Source organism: Lytechinus variegatus, chromosome 4 (assembly GCF_018143015.1).
Source record: "Lytechinus variegatus isolate NC3 chromosome 4, Lvar_3.0, whole genome shotgun sequence".
Lineage (NCBI taxonomy): Eukaryota > Metazoa > Echinodermata > Echinoidea > Temnopleuroida > Toxopneustidae > Lytechinus > Lytechinus variegatus.
The window spans coordinates 56456038-56475277 of NC_054743.1; the positions used below are offsets into that span (position 1 = coordinate 56456038).

Genomic DNA, 19240 nt, shown 5'->3' on the forward strand with positions numbered 1-19240 from the left:
AGGTGTAAAAAGCAGTTCGTGATTAGTCATTGATATTGCACAAACTGCATGCGCAGAAGATGAAAAATCACTAAAATCCCAAGAAATAAATGTACAGTTCTGGTTTACCCTATGCATATTTCAAGATAGATGCAATATTGTGATTGATTGCCTTATATTTATAATCCCTTTTTTATTTTTTATCCTAATATTCAAGAAATGCATGGCTCATATTATGTAGAGATCGTTTATCTCTTAATTTGATTGAGGTAAATATGTGCGTACGAAAGTCAGCGGATAAAATGATAATATAATTTATTCAGAAAAATCGGCTGCTTCCTAATTTTGCTGCTTCAAATCTAAAGCATGTTGACTGAAAAGCATTCTCTAACACAGGGCATCAGCCAACATAACTAAAACCAGTAAAGTTGTGCTTTGACAATAATGAGATATACGCCATGGTAGTCGCCATTGTCAAAATACCTGTATGTTCTCATTAAGATGCACATTATCATTGGGTGGCGGATCTCGTTCGATCAAAGAAATGATAGCGTTGATTGTCTAATAGGTCCATGATTTAACCGACACATTAACAAATGGTTGAGGTGTGGGATCTTCATTATCAGTAAATCTGTTCCAATTATGGTACTCGGAAATAAAATAACTCATGGCTTCTTGTTGGCTGCCATCCTTAAATATTAAGCTCGTCTGATTCGTCATGACCTTGATGCCGCAACTTCATCTTCTAAAGTTCTTACTGTATAGTGGTGTGTGAGAGAAGAGAGAGAAATATACACATATTAATAAGGCTGTTGTGTATTGGGAGTAAAAAAAGACTAATAATAAAATGAGAAAATAGAGAAAGAGAAATTAACGAGTAATACAAAGAGAGATTCGCATTTAAAAGAGTCTGGGGAGAAATTGAGGGGAGAGGGAAAGGAATAAATAGAAAGGGAGAGGGCGCGTTTGCTCAAGGAGGGGGGGGGTATTACACAATGATAGGGTTGCAAAGTGCCGGAAACTTTCCGGAGATTTGGGAAAATTTCTATGGAAAGTTTCGGGAATTTTCATTTTTTTCACAAAAAGTGACAAATTCTGTTTTTAAAAACAAAATTATAAATTGATATCCTCGAATATTATATTTTGCATTTGTATTTAAAATTTTCTTCATTCTTTAAATTGCCCAGGCTATATATTACTTGTCAAACTGTAGATAAAAACATTATAGTCCATGTATCCATTACACGATGGAGCATTAATGCTTTTCAATTCAACATGGAAAAAAATAAAACTTTGCATTACACGATTTTTTATATATTTTTCATTTTTCCTTGAATGTCAATACTTTTTATGCCATTTTATAATAACACATTAAGACAATATTGCCCCCCCCCTACATATAGTCTGCACGCACAGACCCTTATTAAAACTTTGATCCACAAGTGGGTCTTCTCACAAGACTAGCTTAAATACAACTTTCTGTTGAACAAAAGGATATTTTGGAGTCATTGGCCGAAACTTTAGGCTGCATATTCAAACCACTTTCCTCGAGGAAGGGTTTGCACTTGTCTACTGTGCAAAGCCTTCACTCGAGTTAAGGATATGAATGTGCAGCCTACTCACGACTTGTGTACTGAAGGCCCTCTCGCTCAGGCAAGTTTTGTATGTGTTAGTCTTTGTGTGGAGACCCACTTGTTGATCAAAGTTCCATCCATGGTATGTGCCTGCAGACTATGTATGCACAGCATACTTATCCCACCAGCGGCAATGGCACTGGCTTGCGTCTTCAAATGGGAAAAATCAGGTCCAGGAACAAAAATGTTACATTGCTAATTTATTTCTAAATCCCCTCCACCCACGAAAAAAAATTGGGGGGGGGGAAGAAATATTACAATAATGGTTGACTTTGAAAGCAATCAAGATGAATAGTTTTTCACAAATGGCGATAAATGCACTAAGTTTGTTGACCTCAAATGAACTTTGACGTTCATTGATTGAGATTGAGAAACTTAGTATTAATTACCTATCTTCTGTGCTATTAAATGACAATCTCATATCAGTTTCATTATATTTGATCTACACTACTAAAACCAGCAATCTAAATTCATACTCATCCAATTAACGCAACAAAAAGCAGAAAGTTCTCACTTCTGCGATGCAGAAATAAATGATAAATAACAATAATGTTATAATAATCATTAATAATGATTATCCTCATCTGCAAAAGGATTAGAATATCCAATAGGCATCATCGCATGAACAGTGTATATCCTATATATCCCTTGTGTAAAGCATTTGCAGTGTACATGTACTGCCATCGCACGTAGCATTCAGCCACTCAAACAGTAATCAACTGTTACTTTAAATTCATTGAAATTCTGCATTGTCTGACTGTCTTAGCGTAATATTTGACTTTAAACTTGCTGACAAAGCACAATCAAGCTTCGTCTGCCACCGTAACCCTTTCCATTCCTGTATATAAATATCAGAAAATGTATATTTTTGAAAATTCCCAACATTCTTTAAAATTCCAGTAAATTGCCAAGAATTCCCTAAATTCCCAATAATTTCCCATTATTCCCATGGAAAGTTTCCACTGCGAAAATTCCCGGGAATTTTGCAACCCGACACAGTGACCTTTATATTAAATTCGATTCAATAGGGCATATGAATATGAAACAAGTCCTCAGAACGTCATTTCGAGAAAAATAAGGAAAAAATCCTGGATATTTTATTTTGGGCAATTAATTAGGCCTATATTTGACGAAATTACAACACATCATAAAACAAATTTAAGTATCATAAGACAAATTAAGTGTATATTTCTGGGGGAACATTAATGTTCACGATATTTGTGGGTGGGTTCTTTTGTCTGGTGAACTTGGGTTGCTTTACGAATATTGACTTGGGACATTCTTACATTCATATACGTCATGTACGTGGTAGAATTCTGTAGTAAGTAGTAAAGGAATCAGAGAGGTCGCTATGACACGAATGTAAGAAAAGTCCATGTCCTGGACTTGGGCTTTTCTTATACTCATACCAGATTTTCCTACTTTAATAAGACATTTCTGAGATGATTTTAGATTTATCATATCTACACAAAATGAGTCATTGTAATAATTTCCCATATATAACTCAATTTCACCAAAAATCAGACTTGTGCTGTTTTTATATCCAGATACTAAATTAAATTCCTTATTCTATTTCCATTCGAAAAATAATGCTAAGTAATATAAATCAGAAACAATGTTACAGATGAACATTCTTACTTCTCTAAAAAATGCAATTTAGCATATACATGGAAATAAGGGGGGGGGGGGTAGGTCCACTAAAAGCAAAGCTTGTAAGCGTGAATCCTCCTTGGAAATGAAAAAAAAATATTATCGACATATTTATGTATGCGTACATATTATAAAGGAAAAAAAGAGAAGAAACAGAAAGATGGAAATCAGATTTATGTAAACATATTTTAAATCGCTGACCAAATGCAAAGCTAGTCACACAAAGAGGTCTCCGCTGAGAAGGATATATTGCGCAATTAGAGAGGAGAAAAAGAAGAGAGAGTGAATTAAAAGACATAGAAGACAAGACATAACAAGATGCAGGACAAGACATGATAAGAACATAACAAGTAAATAAGAAAAAAGGGAGAAACGCCAGTTGAGTGGGGATTATTTATTAGGACAGGTAATTTCGATTTAGCGTGTGTATAGTGAATTCAGTAAAAATCATCGTGTACCAGGCTGGGAATGTATTCATTAATAGGTTCACAACGTGATCAGATAATATATTTCTTCGCTGTCTTAAAAAAATCATGTTCGATTTCCAGGTACCGCATTGTAGGCTAACAATGTATTCTTTGCATCATCAGATGATCTCGTTATCATTATGATCAAGTAATCAAGTTCTTTGTTGAATAGTCATTTAGGTTCATGAAGATTTCAACTATGTCTAAATAACCATGATAATGTAAGAAAGTAGCAGTAGCCATGCCAGGGGTGAAAGAATTTGGTTACTTTAGCTCATTTCAGGTATTTGTTTTGCCATTGATTTTCAGTTCGTATTTTTATTCCTGTCTAAAAAAATATGGGAGATCATCTGACTTTCAACTCTTTTAAACACTCTTAACTTTAGTCAGCTGGTGTTATTTTTGACTACCCCCCCCCCCCCCCCGAATGCAGTTTCATTTCTCTGCTTAAGACTACGCGACCCAAAACACATATATTACTTCATTATAAATATTCGAGGGCATACTTTCTATCAGAATATTTAATATAAGAAGATTAGATGGAAGAGCACAATGCAAGGATAAGATTTATTTTGCATACTATATTTGGTTGTAAAGCTGAAAAAAGGCAGTGATGCTCGTCATATATCATGGCCAATTGTAAATGGAGACAGAAAATTCGTACATAAGAAACAAACACGAAAAAAAGACACCTAGCTAATTCCTCTGTATAAGAAACTTGAATATGTTGAAAAAGTGGAATGTTTGATAAAACGAGGTCTTATGACTTACCCAACTGGTTTGCCACGTTCTATCTCCACCTTTACCTTATGTTCATCACCGGAATCAATACTAGAACGATCTAATCTCTCATCAGTCCCACATCGTATGAATCTAATAGTATTAACATGTAGAGAAGAAATATTTTGTGTATCTTATATGGGGGAAGGCTGGTGTTTGGTGGGTCTGCTCTGGGGAACGCAAAGTAAAAACACCGGGAAAGGCGGAGACAAAACTGATCAGTTTAATTATTTGTTGCAGGGATTAGATTGTAACTACAAGGAAACTAGATTGACAACAAATGAAATCAAATCAAACTGAAATAAAATGTTAGAGCAAGGTATTGTCGTCCTTGACCAGAAGCGCGCTTCCCCATGCATGCCCATTGCCCATGAACATAAAGTGAAATGTAAGACAACAAATCATTACGCTAATTCAAGTATGGAAACATTTGGTAGGATCTAAACTATGTCACATTATAATAATCATGTCAATACGTGGGTTTCCACATTGTGGACAGACATGCCAAAGAGGGATTTAATTTTAAAGTATCATAGCTTTTATCTCTATATGGTAAAGAGCAGCATGGCGTACCAATAACGCTATTCGTTTTTTTTTTTGGCTCTATGATGAGCATTTATTGTACGTTATACATGCACTGTATATGCATGATGTATTGCATTCAAAAGTACATGTTTAACATTGTCACGATGTTCCAAAAAGAGGTTCTTATTATAATTTCAGGAAAACACCTATTCTCCACAATAAAGAACCACACCTTGGAAAATTGAAAATAGTGTACTTATCAACCGATAAACGCTCGTCATGGACCAACTGAGTATTAAAATAAACTGAATATATCATACCTTAGGGTCCTCAGATGTTTGAGATCGTCCGATGATCTGAAAGCTTGAATCATTCGTTCGGTCTGATCGTTGCCGATGTTGAGATCTGTGAATGTGACCTTGACAAGCTGAGATGAGACTTTGTGAAGTGCATTGGGTAGTAAAGTGGGATCATCGTGGAGAGAAGCCGGTTCCCAAGCATGCTCATAAGTTTGAATAGTGAGCTCTGTCGCTGCTGGAAGATGGATCCTGTGGATGACGTCACATCTGATCGTGTCCCATACCTGTATGGTGATCCTCTTCACATTGTCAAACATCGATCCACAATCCTGCCATTTTTTAAGTGTATAATTAGTAACGGTCAGATCAGTCAGAGTTGAGCTTGTGTTGCAGTCATCCTACAATAGATGAAAAAATAATAAAGTGAACCACAGAGATGACAAGACATCATACTAGTAGAAACATTATAGTTATTACCATCCACATCGACTAACAATATATAAGCATACGTATGAGAAAGTATAATTATTCACAAATTGTCAACAAATGGAAATTGTGTACATGCCGTGCACAAACATGTACATACTTAAGACAACAGATTAATTCACAAAGTCATGTAAAATGAACAATATAATTTACACAATGGAGGAGAGAATGGAGAGAGAGAGAGAGAAATTATTCAAAACACTTAAGATAAAAATCATCCTTAACAAGTCATCAATGAAGTGTTTTCTTTACTACGATTGTATTATTGCCATTTTAATCATAATTTAAAAAAGCATTAAGATTCCTAGTAACTTTTCCTGCACCCCATATTCAGAATATACTTTCGAATTAAAATGCTAAATTGACTTATAAACTAACATGTCTTGCAAATTATTTCATGAATAAGAACAGCGAACCCAGTGGTGCAACTACGGGGGGCACGTGCCCCACCCCCCCCCATCGGCTGGCCAAAAAAACGGGGAAAAGGAGAAAAAGAGGGAAAAAGGAAGATAAACGTAGTGGGGAAAGAAGAAATTGTTGTTTATCATAGTGTTATAATATGTTATATAACATAAGAAGCATTTTTTCACAACTTTATAAAACATTATTTGCTTAATTGTGTCTTCATTGTTCCAATTGTTCCTGCTGCTCACATAGACTGTTTAACGAGATATATAAAGCTGATGTACTAAAGCCTCCCGTTTTCAAATCAATATACAATGAAATAATATATTTCCTCGCAATTAGAGTTATTATTGTTTTAAGTGGTGATATATTCTTCTTTTTCATGACTACTGAAAGTTATTGCCCTAATTTAAGGTCTTAATGTAAAACATTTCCTGTCCGTGTTAACGTTCGCATTAGTGGATTGGTGAGATTTCTGCTCTTCATGAACTCCTAAAATCAGTCCTTAAAATGTCAATTTTTGTGATCTGAATATCAAAAAATTTTAGCTTGCGCTTTGCGCTCGCAGTATTTCATTAGTGAGATGCGTATGATAATCATGATTACAATGACTTCAAAAAGTGCTCCATGTGTTTAGATGTAATTCTAACACAATCATCAAGCGCTTGGCACTCGCATTAGATGGCTACGGTGAGGTATGTATACTCTGACTTAATGGATTCGTAACTATAGTCCTTAAAATATCCACGTTTGGTGTCAATATATACAAAAATTTCAGCTCGTGCTTTGCGCTCGCATCATTTGGTTAGTCAAATACATATGGTCTTAGAGAATTCCTACAAAACTCCTTAGAATGCCCTTCTTCGGGTCTATATTTCCTAAATTTTCAGCTCGCGCTTTCGCGCTTGCAGTATTTGATTAGTAAGATACGTATGATAATCATGATTACATGACTACAAAAGGTGCTTTATGACTGTGTTTGGATGTAATTCTAACAAAATCAGCAAAGGATGGTACTAGCATTAGATGAATATGGTGAGATATTTATACTCTTAATGGATTCTAAAATATAATCCTTAAAATTTCCTTCTTTAGGGTCAGTATATACAAAAATTTTAGTTCGCGCTTCGCGCTCGCATTGTTTGTTTGACAAGACAGTTAAGTATCATGAGTACAAAACAATTTGCTTATAATGTCCACCCCCCCCCCCATGCCGTGACCCACGGTACGCCACTGAGCGAACCTATAATTGCACAGAAAATAAAGCGAGACAAATAAAAGAAATAGCATAGCACTGACGATTTCATCAAAATTTGATTTAAAATGAAAGGCTTATGGCATAGATTTTTTTTGTATTCACAAAACACACTATGCGTATCATACCGATATGCAAACGAGATAGTCGATGCTTGTAATTTACTATCCATTTTGTATTTTCTCGTTTTAATTCAACAAGATTTTTATTTTTACAGTACAGAGACTCTACATCAAAACACAATGACGTTACAATTTACACTGTAAAAACTGCGGTGTTAAAACTGACACCAATTCGTGTTAATAGAGGACCACACCCTGATATGTTAAAATTACACCCTAGAGATTAAGCATCACACCAAAGAGTGTAAATTTAAGAACAGAAGGTGTTGTAAAAACATTTATATGTGTAAAACCAACACCACCAATTTGACACCGGTGTAAAAGAACTGGTGTGGTCCTCTAAGTACACCGGTTAACACCGCAGTTTTTGCCGAGTACTTGATCAGAGACAAATCAAATTGTTTTAAATGATGAGAAATATATCAAAAAACCATTGTAAGTGGGTGACTTCATCGGTTTCCTCATCTGCTTGATAATTAAAATGTGTACATAACTATTTTATGAATTTGAGCAAAATCTCATTTGACATCCGGTTTTTGAAACAAACAAACTAGAAAGCTCGTTTGATTTTTATTTTCATTCAATGTAACCCTTCGAAGTGCAGTAAAATGGTATGCGGGCTCGGTATGGCTAGAAAACATAACGCATTTCTCTTCCACACCCTAGTACATTCATCAGTGCAATCACAATCTGTGGCTGAAAGATCTAAATATTTTGAGGGGGCCGAGCTGGAAAGAGAAGCAAAAAAAAAAAAAAAAACAGCGATAGATTGAAAGCAGCGAATAAATTTGTTTGCCTTTGTACTAAAGGAACAATCATGTTGTCATTTTCATCTGTAATCCGATGTTCATTTATTACTATGCCGACGAATACATCTACATCTCTTTTTGAGCCTGATATGCCCCCTGGTGTATCAAGATTGTAGTTTAATCATAACAGCTGAAATCAAAATTAGAATGAAAAAATAAACAAATCCCAATTCACAGATCCCAATACAGAGGTAAGAAAACGAGAAACACCAGAAAGTGATTCATATAGAGAAGGACAAGAACGAAAATGTTACGCACCACATTTTGGGAAAATTCATCCTGCTAAAATATCCCGCATAACACACTTTTTTTAATCTGCTAAGTGTTAAACCTTAATCTGCATTACTAGTGAAAGTGTTATATATCCCAAAGTAAATTTAGATAACAACTTTGCGTAATTGAGTAAAACTTACAGTCCTCTTCGTCATGTGATACATATTTATCATGACTATACTAGTAATGCAGACGAGGTTAATGAGTCAATCAGTCTTAATACTCGATATGTTTTCAAAAGAAATTTAGCTTTGATAAAATGCTGTCCAAACCTCCGAAATTGTAAGTTTTCCATTGCATAAAAAGCCCTCATCAAAACACAATAAGATTCGAAAATTAATAGGAAAAAACACATATATCTGATTGCATTATGCTTAAAACATCAGTTCATTATGTATCATTTGGTAGAGCTCAAGAATCAAATAAGGGGGCACTAATCCCTTACTTGTTTGTTCTATATTCTTGAACGAAAATGTAAACAATGGCCGAAAGACTTATACAATTGGTTCATGGCTACTGTTAACTATTAATTGACAATTGATATATTAACAATTCAGTATAGATATGAACAATATCGATTTGAACAGTTAATCATAGCCTCATTAGAGATGATGTCAATAGAATGAGTATTATTTAAAAATATTAAAACTTGTATGGCTTGTTTGTACTACATTTTTCATGTAAAACCTCCTAACAGATATTACCTTTATAGTTGATGCCATCGACAATGCTGTTGAGTAGAAGTCACCATGATACTGACCGCAGAGTTTGAGGTTCTTCAGGTGATTCATCTTACAGATGAACTGAGCGAGATCACGTGATGCAGACGGACGTTTACTGAGATTCTCATTGTGATGAAGAATTTCAATCTGATAGAATGGTAACATAAAGATGGAATCAAGGTTACTGTACATTAATACGTACACAGAAATGGGGATATAAAAATCAAATCTAGCATGAATATTATTCACGAAACAACACGCCAATATAGTACGGCTGCAATCATGATAATACACATTGTTATCATAATCATGATAATAAAAAAATCTTAATGGAAATCGTGTTTTGCATATCCGCTTACTTTCCACATTCCGTATTTTTGAAAGTATCGGCCCGATTAATAATTGAAAATACACGATAAAAACTTCAGGTGAAATATATAGTCGTTTTAGTCAGATTTTAGGTTTTGATAAATAGAATATACTTTTGCAGATGATGCTAAAGATCATTTGAACGTAATATTTTAGACATTATGTACATTACTAGATGGATGCGTCTGATGTTGTTTGTTGTATAATCGTTTGTTCTTATTTTATACGTAATTGTCAACAGGGGAAAAGAGTAACAAGTAATTGTCTTCAATTATTCAAGAAGGAAAATTTAAAGTACAGTGCGTCACCGAAAAGAGGGACACTGGAATCAAATGTAATTTTTGCCATTAGAATCATAAATTTTCCTCCTAAAATGAATGGAAAGCTAATTATGCTTCGATTCTTGTATTTGATATTCACCTCATCATTTCTATCACGCATGCATGACTGAGTAAAAACAATGGAAAATGGTGCTACCAATCTAATTTGCACGAGAAAATTTGCAATTTTGTGTGAGTTTTTCTGGCTTTTACTGCTATCTGTTTGGATAAAAAATCATACATCGATCAGCCATCTTTTCTTCTTCCATATGAGACCAAAAGCGTAAAATATGATTGACGCAAGGTTAAGAAATGGTTGGATGAAAACATGCTTGATTTCTACCTATTCGACGGATGGTTGGAAACAACAAGCATCCCCCCGCACGCACACACACAAAACCGCAGACAATAGGCTAACGTTGAATGCTTCTCGGGTTAGGAAAGGAAAGCCCTTTATTGTTGCGGGCTGGGGTATGTCACTCTAAGATGGTGAAATTAAGATTATCATGATTGATTAAGGGATTGACTGAATTTTTTCTGCTTCTCTTTCAATTCAAACACAAACTCAAGTGATATATAAAGGACATAAAAGAAAAGGGAATCCACTTTGAAGCAATGTCTGCTCATTTCGGTTTACTGGAATAAATAACGGATTATAATGAAATTATGATAATAATTAAGAATGTTTGACAGAATAATAAAATAATACAAACTGGGCCAAGCGCGTTATGCCTATACACACTCTTCGAACTATAATGATATATCGTTCCTCTGGTATATAACATTAGACAAATTTGAGTTGAAAAAAGTGAATATCCGAATCACTTCATACTGCACTAATTGGAAGAAAATAAGAAACTGAAAGTCTTTGCAGACGATGCCAATGATGATAATGTTGAATAGAACTCGTCATGATATTTCAGACTGTTTGGATAAGATGAGGCATCTTACAAATGAGCTGAGCGAGATCACTTAATGCAGACAGACGTTGACTGAGATCAATGTATCTGATGTCAAGATACTCAATCTGGAATAATAGTAACGTGATGAAGCAACAAAAATACATCATCAAACAGGGGCCTGACTAAACCATTAAACTCTATTCTACATTCGATTAAAGAACAAACATGGATCATCTAATCATTGGAAATAACCGTTGGTCGTTCACATAATGTTATGAGAATCACAGTAATTTGCTCTAAAGCCTCTATTAACTATATATGAAAGGAAAATTATTGTTGTATTCATGCTATATTTGCTTATGTAATAGAAGGTTGTTAATTTGCCCTTGATATTTTATTAATAAAAAAATATGGTTGAATTTCATAAGTAAAACGGCCAAGCACGCTGCCATGAATGCAGTATGCAATAGTTGTGCTGATGACTTCAGTTCCCAGCTTTCGTTTGACATAACATTATATCCAATCAATTCAAAATTGAGACATGCTGATTCAATTCAATTCGAAAATGGTTTATTAAACACGCCTCACAGCCAAAGGCTGAATAAAAAACCATGTGACCAATTTACAATTACAGAATACTTACAATCCAAACATAAAATTATATAAATTGAATGCAATTACTAGTATTTCTTATCATAAAATAAGGAAATAAATTGCAGAAAAAATCATACATTGTATTAAACATTATAATGTTAAGTACGCACATTTAATTATAACCACTACAAAGAAGCTCATAGTACATAAATGGAAAGTAATAGAAAAGAAGAGATGGGAAATGGTAAAGACGGCAATGGAGGGCAGACCGTGAAAAGGTGAGTAAAGGAAAAGGGTCATCAACAGGGGATGTAGATAGAAAATACAGAGAGAAGATTGGGCCAGAAAGATGAAGAAAGTTGTAGAAAAGATTAAAAACAAAAAACCAAAAAAAAAACACGTGAATGCTGTATATGCCTTTCTTGTAACAAAATCAGTTGCAAATAAACAGTGCGTAAACAAATACTCTTGGAAAAAAATCCTGTAAAATTAGACATTTGCAATATCCTAAAGATTTTTCCACATCTTAACATTAGTAAAGATACATTTAAGCAAATTACGATATAACTGTCAAAAAAAATATTTCGGCTTGAGTGAACACCACTTACTTTTGAAAAGTTAGTGAAAATGATTTGCACAAAACTTTAAAATAGTTATGCGAATAAGTGAAGATCTTAATAATGATGAACAAAAAAAAATGATTTTAAGATATCTTTTACTATTTTTAACTTAACTTGTTTCATTGCCCAAAATACTTCAAAGGGCTTATACTAATTACTCGGATCGCGTGCGAAATCACTCGGGTTCTGGACTTTGGCGATTTTTTTTATGGACTTCGATGCGATTTTTTTTCCATCGGTGTCTTCAATGAGACAAACACTTTGGGAAAAGAAAATGAAATTGAAATTCGAGTTTCGTTTTAAGCCGGCAAGTGCCTTGAATAATATTGCTGGATTCTTTTTTTGTTTAACATATAGACGGGTCAATATACGACCGAACATAGCTTTACCAGGAACAATTTGCAACAATATAGATAATATAAAATTCACCGAACAAAAACTGTAAATTCCAGCAAAGTCTTATGTATAATTAAATTTTTGAATTTCAAAAAATAGACTTAAATTTATTTTAAGAAAACAGTCCAATACGCTGCCATAAATACAGTATGCAATAGTTGTGCTTATGATTTCAGCTCTCAACTTTCGTTTGTTATAACATGATAGCCTATCGATTCGAAATTAAAAATGTAGATATGGTATGTCTCCATTTTAACGAAATAGTCGCAAAAATATGTATCTTACACATTAAACCAGTGTTGTAACAAAATATTATTTTGTTCATTCACTGTTGACAATGCTTGAATTAATGTAATTTAATACAATACAAAAATGATAAGTGAAACGACATCATAAGCGTCTTCATCATGGTCATTGCATATTCATGAAGACGTGTATTCAACTGCTTCACCAAATGTAATACAATATATGTTATTCCATGTAACTTCGATCAAATTATCGGTATGTTATTTGTCTGAGTTTACTTTATCAATTCAAATTGTATTGCGTTCAGAATGAAACATGGCCTTAATAAAGAAATAGAACATACAGGTTACCCTTATTGTGAGCCAGTTAGGAAATATGTCATATTTATTCAAATTTGAAGGTACAAGGATATTCAAATTGCTTGTTAAAAAATGAGAAGAAACAGCATCCTAATATATTAATGATATATTCGAATGACACCCACAGGGTCATATTTTATTTGAACGTAATATCTTAGACATTATATATTACTAGACGGACGCGTCTGTCGTTATTTGTTTTATCATCGTTTGATTTTCTTGTAAAGGGAAAAGAGTAACCAATAATGGTTTATTTCGATTAAAGATCAAATAAACCACTACCTACTGACCTATGTCATATCTAAAAAAAAAAAAATCTTCCACATGAGATAAAAAGCGTAAAATATGATTGACACAAGGTTAAGAAAAAGTTGGATAAAAACATGCTTGATTTCTACCTATTCGACGGATGGTTGGAAACAACAAGCAATCCCCCCCCCCCGCCCACACACACACAAAACCGCAGACAATAGGCTAACGTTGAATGTTTCTCGGGCTTGGGAAGGAAAGACCTTTATTGTTGAGGGGCTTGGTTATGTCACTATAAGATGGTGAAATTAAGATTATCATGATTGATTGATAGATTGACTGAATTTTGTCTGCTTCTCTTTTAATTCAAACACAAACTAAAATACAAACTTAAGGAAAATATAAAAGAAGTTAAAGAAAAGGGAATCCACTTTGCAGCGATGTCTGCTTATCTCGGTTCTTTGGAATAAATAACGGATTATAATGGGATTATGATAATATTTAAGAATGTTTGACAGAATAAAAACAAATAATACAAAGTGGGCCAAGCGCGTTATGCCTATACACAATGTTCGAAATATAATGATGTATCTTTCCACTGGTATATTACATTAGACAAAATTGAGTTGAAGAAAGTGAATATCTGCATCACTTCATACTGCAATAATTGGAAGAAAATAAGAAACTGAAAATATACCTTTGCAGACGATGCCAAGGATGATAATGTTGAATAGAACTCGTCATGAAATTTCGGACTGTTTTGATAAGCACCAAGATGAAGTTCCTTGAGATGAGGCATCTTACAAATAAACTGAGCCAGATCACGTGATGTAGACTGACATTGACTGAGATCAATGTAATTGATATCAAGACGCTCAATCTGAAATGATAGTAACGTGATGAAGAAAAAAAAATCATCAAACAAGGGCCTGACTAAACCATTGAACTCTATTCTACATTCGATTAAAGAACAAACATGGATCATCGAACCATTGGAAATAGCTCTTGGTCGTTCACATAATGTTATGAAAATCACAGTAATTTGCTCTAAAGCCTCTATACCAACGATAAATGAAAGGAAAATTATTGTTTTATTCAGGCTATATTTGCTTATGTAATCGAATGCTGTTAATCTGCATTTCATATTTTATTAATAATAAGAAATATGATTGAATTTCAAATTTAAGCTTTATTTTGTGAAAAAGGTCAAGCATGCTGCCGTGAATGCAGTATGCAACAGTTGTGCTGATGACTTCAGTTGTGATGTGACCAATTTACATAACACAATAATACTTACAATCCAAAAATAAAATGATATATATTGAAAGCAATTACTAGTATTCTTATCGTAACACTAGGAAATAAACTGTTGAAAAAAAATCATATATTGTATTAAACATTATAATGTCAAGTACGCACATTTAATTATAACCATTAGAAAGAGCACATTGTACATAAATGAAAAGTATTAGAAAATAAGAGATGGGAAATAAAGACGGCAATGGGAGACAGACAGATAAAAGGTGAGTAAAGGCAAAGTGTAATTAAAAGCGGATATATTCACAACAAAAAAGTAAGTCCCCACTAAATCATGGGTGTATTTTTATACTCATTAAGCTACTCCTGGGGATAAGTGAGATTGATAGGTTGAGTCATGCATGAGTATTTAAATAATGAATTAAAAATGACCATTTTTGAAAGTCACAAGAGTCGTTTTTCAGATTTTGCAAATACAAAGTTGGACAAAAATTGTTTTTAGGTGAATTTTATGGTGTTATGCTGTTTTACTATCCATCATTTAACCACTTCAGACTAATTTTTGATATCGTATGTTCATGGTTGAGTGAGCACGTGGTATTGCAGGGGCCACGAAAGCGGGGGGGGGGGGGGGCTGGTGGGCTTCAGCCCTCCACTTTTTTCCATAAGCAAGTACAAAAATGTAATACGATTGTGATTTTTGGCATGGTCAGCCCCCCCCCCCCCACTTTGAAAACTGCTCTGCGGCCCCTGTATTGTGACATATCATCATTGTTTTTTTTTTTTGGTAGTATCTTCTACAACTTGTTAGATCATATTAAAATGTGAAAATGCATGTTGATGGCTCCCCCGATTATAGGCCCCTCCCCCATTTAAAATTCTGGATCCATCACTGATCTGTCCATATATTCAACTGATCCTGAGAAATTGTTAGGAAGAGAATACATTTATGCAGTATAAAGAGTATTCATTCCTAAGTTTTCGAATGTGCATGCTCAACCATGAAAATGGCTAAGGTTCGGAAAGTGTTTGGTGATAGAAATGATGGATGATTAAAACAGCAGCAATTAAAGACACATTTGAAACCAAATTTTTCCCCAATATTCACTTTATGACCCTTGAAAATGAGTCTGTAACGTTGAAAATACCAATTTTCCCACCTTGATGCCTGCTCACTCATTTATAAATAAACAAATCGATTTCATTTTTTGCACAGAATTCTGCCCATAGGTTGATAAAAAGTAATGCCAAACGACATTGCTAAAGACGCCTTATGTTCATGAACATTACGAAAAAGTTGAGAAAAGATCATTTTCAGTTACTAAAATGAAGCAATACTTGCCTACGATACTTGAAAATCGCATTTTTTGTTTCCAATAAATGTTAATTGAACCGTGAAACGATGAATATTGTTGAAGATAGTCTCTCCAAAAATAACTGTCATCATATTCTAGCATTTTTATTGATTTTATTGATAGCTTAAAAAGCTATATGGTCTTTTAGAAAGTACCTTTTACAAGCCTTCTGACTATTTTTCATGATGAGAATGTGGAAATAGTTCCAATAAATTTGAATCAAAGTCATGATATTTTGCTTGTGACTTTTGAAAAGTGACATTTTTGCCTCCTGACGGTGCTCACTGAAGCATGACGTAAGATACGTCCACAACATTTACTCAGAGGGTAGCTTACAAAATTACCTACAGGCTCATGTAAAAATATATCAAAAACTCAAATTGGTTCGGAAATTATTGATGTTTGTTTAGGGGGGGGGCTTACTTTTTTGTTGTGTATAGATAGAAAATAAAGAGAGAAGATTGGGCCAGAAAGATGAAGAAAGTTGTGGCAAAGATTAAAAACAAAAGCATACTGTATATTTCTTTCTTGTAACAAAATCAGTTGCAAATGTACAGTGCGTATCAAAAAAAGATTACACTTGGAGAAAAAAATCCTGTAAAATTAGACATTTGTAATATCCTGAAGATTTTTCCACACCTTAATATTAGTAAAGATACATTTAAGCAAATGACGATATAACTGTCGAAAAATATTTCGGCTTGAGTAAGCACCACTTACTTTTGAAAAGTTAGAGTTAAATAATTTGCACAAAACTTTGAGATATTTATGCGAATAAGAGTAGACTTAAATAATGAAGAAATAAACAATTGATTTGAAAATATCTTTTACCTTTTTTAGCTTAACTTGTTTCATTGCCTAAACGATTCTAAGGGCTAATAGTAATCACTCGGGTCGCGTGCAAAATCACTCGGGTTTTGGATTTTCGGCTATTTTGGGGATTTCGATGCGATTTTCTTTTCTATTGGTGTCTTCAATGGGAAACCACACTGAGAAAATAAAGAATAATAAAAATAATAAAAATTGGGCCAAACGCGTCATGCCTATATGCACAATGTTCAAACTATAATGATATATCATTCCTCTGGTATAAGACATTAGACAAATTTCAGTTGAAGAAAGTTTATATCCTCATCACTTCATACTGCAATAATGGGAAGAAAATAAGAAATTAAAAAGATACCTTTGAAGACGATGCTAATGATGATAACGTTGAATAGAACTCGTCATTAAATGAGGCAACAAACCCTCCACCATAGAGACGAAGTTTCTTGAGATGAGGCATCTTACAAATGAACTGAGCCAGATCACGTGATGCAGACTGACGTTGACTGAGATCAATGTAATTGATGTCAAGACACTCAATCTGGAATAATAGTGACATAATGAAGAAACGAGAATACATCATCAAACAAGGGTCTGACTAAAACATTGAAATCTATTCTACATTTGATTAAAGAACAAACATGGATCATCGAACCATTGGAAATAACTCTTGGTCGTTCACATAATGTTATGAGAATCACAGTAAAGCCCCTAACAACTATAAATGAAAGGAAAATTATTGTTTTATTCACGCTATATTTGGTTATGTAATCGAAGGCTGTTAATTTGCCCTGTATATCTTATTAATAAAAAGAAATATGGTTGAATTTCATAATTAAGCTTTATTTTGTGAAAACGGCCAAGCACGCTGCAATGAATGCAGTATGCAATAGTTCTGATGATGACTTCAGTTCCCAGCTTTCCTTTGAAACAACATGATATCCAATCAATTCAAAATTGAAACATGTGGATTCAATTAAATTAAAAATGCTTTATTTTAACATGCCTCGCAGCCAAAGGCGGAATAAAAAAAATTGTGTCCAATTTACAATGACAGAAAAATACTTACAGTACAAACATGAAATAATATAAATTGAATACAATTACTAGTACTTCGAATTATAACGCAAACGTTTTACATATTGTATGAAATGCAATTATTACATTTTTTTTATATATTTCGTTTTCCTACATACACACATGAATGCTTCAATTTCTTTTTCGGTTCTTTCTTTCATTTCCCTTACCTTTCTGCCTACTTACCTGTATTCAAGCCTTTTCATTCCCACTTCTCCACCCCATTATTTATCCTTTTCTAAACATCTCTTACTCTCTTTCTCTTTCCCTGTTTTCCTTTCTCTTGTCCCATATTTCATCCTCTCCTTCATTACCATGTTTCTTTCTCTCTTGCTCTCTTTCTTTATGCCATCCTTTGAACCCCTAGTCTGTTAAAAGTTGTATTTAGTCTTAAGTTGTAGTTATTTCATATTATTAAGTAATTGAAATGTGAAAATGATGTGTAATCAAATTTTTAACATTACAATTCTAAACTTCATGTAATTCAGCCTTTGGGCTGCGATATGTTGTTTTTGCCAATAAATACCATTTTACTACTACTACTACTACTACTACTACTACTTCTTATCAAAATACAAGGAAATAAATTGTTTGAAAAAATCATCTTTGTATTCAACATTATAAATTTTAAGCACGCAAAAATGTTAAGTATGCTCATTATAACCAATACAAAGAGGCACATTGTACACAAATGGAAAGTATAAGAAAAGAAGAGATGGGAAAGGATATAGAGACGGCAAAGGGAGACAGACAGAGAAAAAGGTGAGTAAAGGAAAAAGCTAATTAAAAGAAGATACAATACAGAAAGAGGATTGGGCCAGAAAGATTAAGAAGGTAGTGGCGAATATTAAAAATGAAGGCAAACAAAATCACGTGGATGTTTTATTATGTCTCCCTTGTAACAAAATCAATTGCAATGATATTTATCCTTCAATTACCATGATTACTGCAGTGCTGTACACAAAAATCGTCCATTTGCGATACCGTTGACAATACTTGAATAAATGTAATTTCAAACAATAAAAAATGATAAGTAGGGATATGACATCATGAGCATGCTTATCATGTTTATTGCATATTCATTGAAGACATGCCTCAAACTGTTTCATCAAAAATAAAGCAAGCTTCGTTATTCCCGGCCTGGTTATATAATAATTGTGTTCTTTGTCTAAGTTTGCTTTATCTATTATATTGCATTCAGCGCGAAGTACGACGATAATGAGAAATCAGATTAACAGGTTACCCTAATCGGTCATTCTGTTTAT

At 33.7% G+C, this 19240-nt stretch overlaps 2 protein-coding genes across 2 annotated transcripts in view; both read right to left on the reverse strand.

Annotated features, from left to right (window-relative positions):
• Positions 1-336: 336 nt before the first annotated feature.
• Positions 337-9613, reverse strand: LOC121414372. The gene is made up of 4 exons (XM_041607527.1): positions 9389-9613; positions 5356-5732; positions 4502-4603; positions 337-736 (listed from the first exon to the last, which is right to left on the reverse strand). The coding sequence occupies exons 1-4, from the start codon at positions 9596-9598 to the stop codon at positions 718-720; spliced, it is 708 nt and encodes a 235-aa protein (XP_041463461.1). The 5' UTR covers positions 9599-9613; the 3' UTR covers positions 337-717.
• A 4333-nt stretch (positions 9614-13946) lies between these two features.
• LOC121413085 overlaps positions 13947-19240 on the reverse strand; it is a 35220-nt gene continuing 29926 nt past the window's right edge. Inside the window, exons 3-4 of the mRNA XM_041605849.1 lie at positions 17257-17439; positions 13947-14341 (exon numbers count right to left, since the gene is read on the reverse strand). Coding sequence (XP_041461783.1) covers positions 14021-14341; positions 17257-17439 — 504 coding nt within the window. The 3' untranslated portion in view covers positions 13947-14020. The remainder of the gene's footprint in view (positions 14342-17256; positions 17440-19240) is intronic.

Coding starts and splice junctions, on each gene's coding strand:
- LOC121414372 (XM_041607527.1), bottom strand. CDS start 9,598: ATGTACAGTAACCTTGATTCCATCTTTATGTTACCATTCTATCAGATT. Junction 5,733..9,388: donor CGATGGCATCAACTATAAAG/GTAATATCTGTT, acceptor CATCTATTGTAG/GATGACTGCAACACAAGCTC. Junction 4,604..5,355: donor AAACATCTGAGGACCCTAAG/GTATGATATATT, acceptor TAATACTATTAG/ATTCATACGATGTGGGACTG.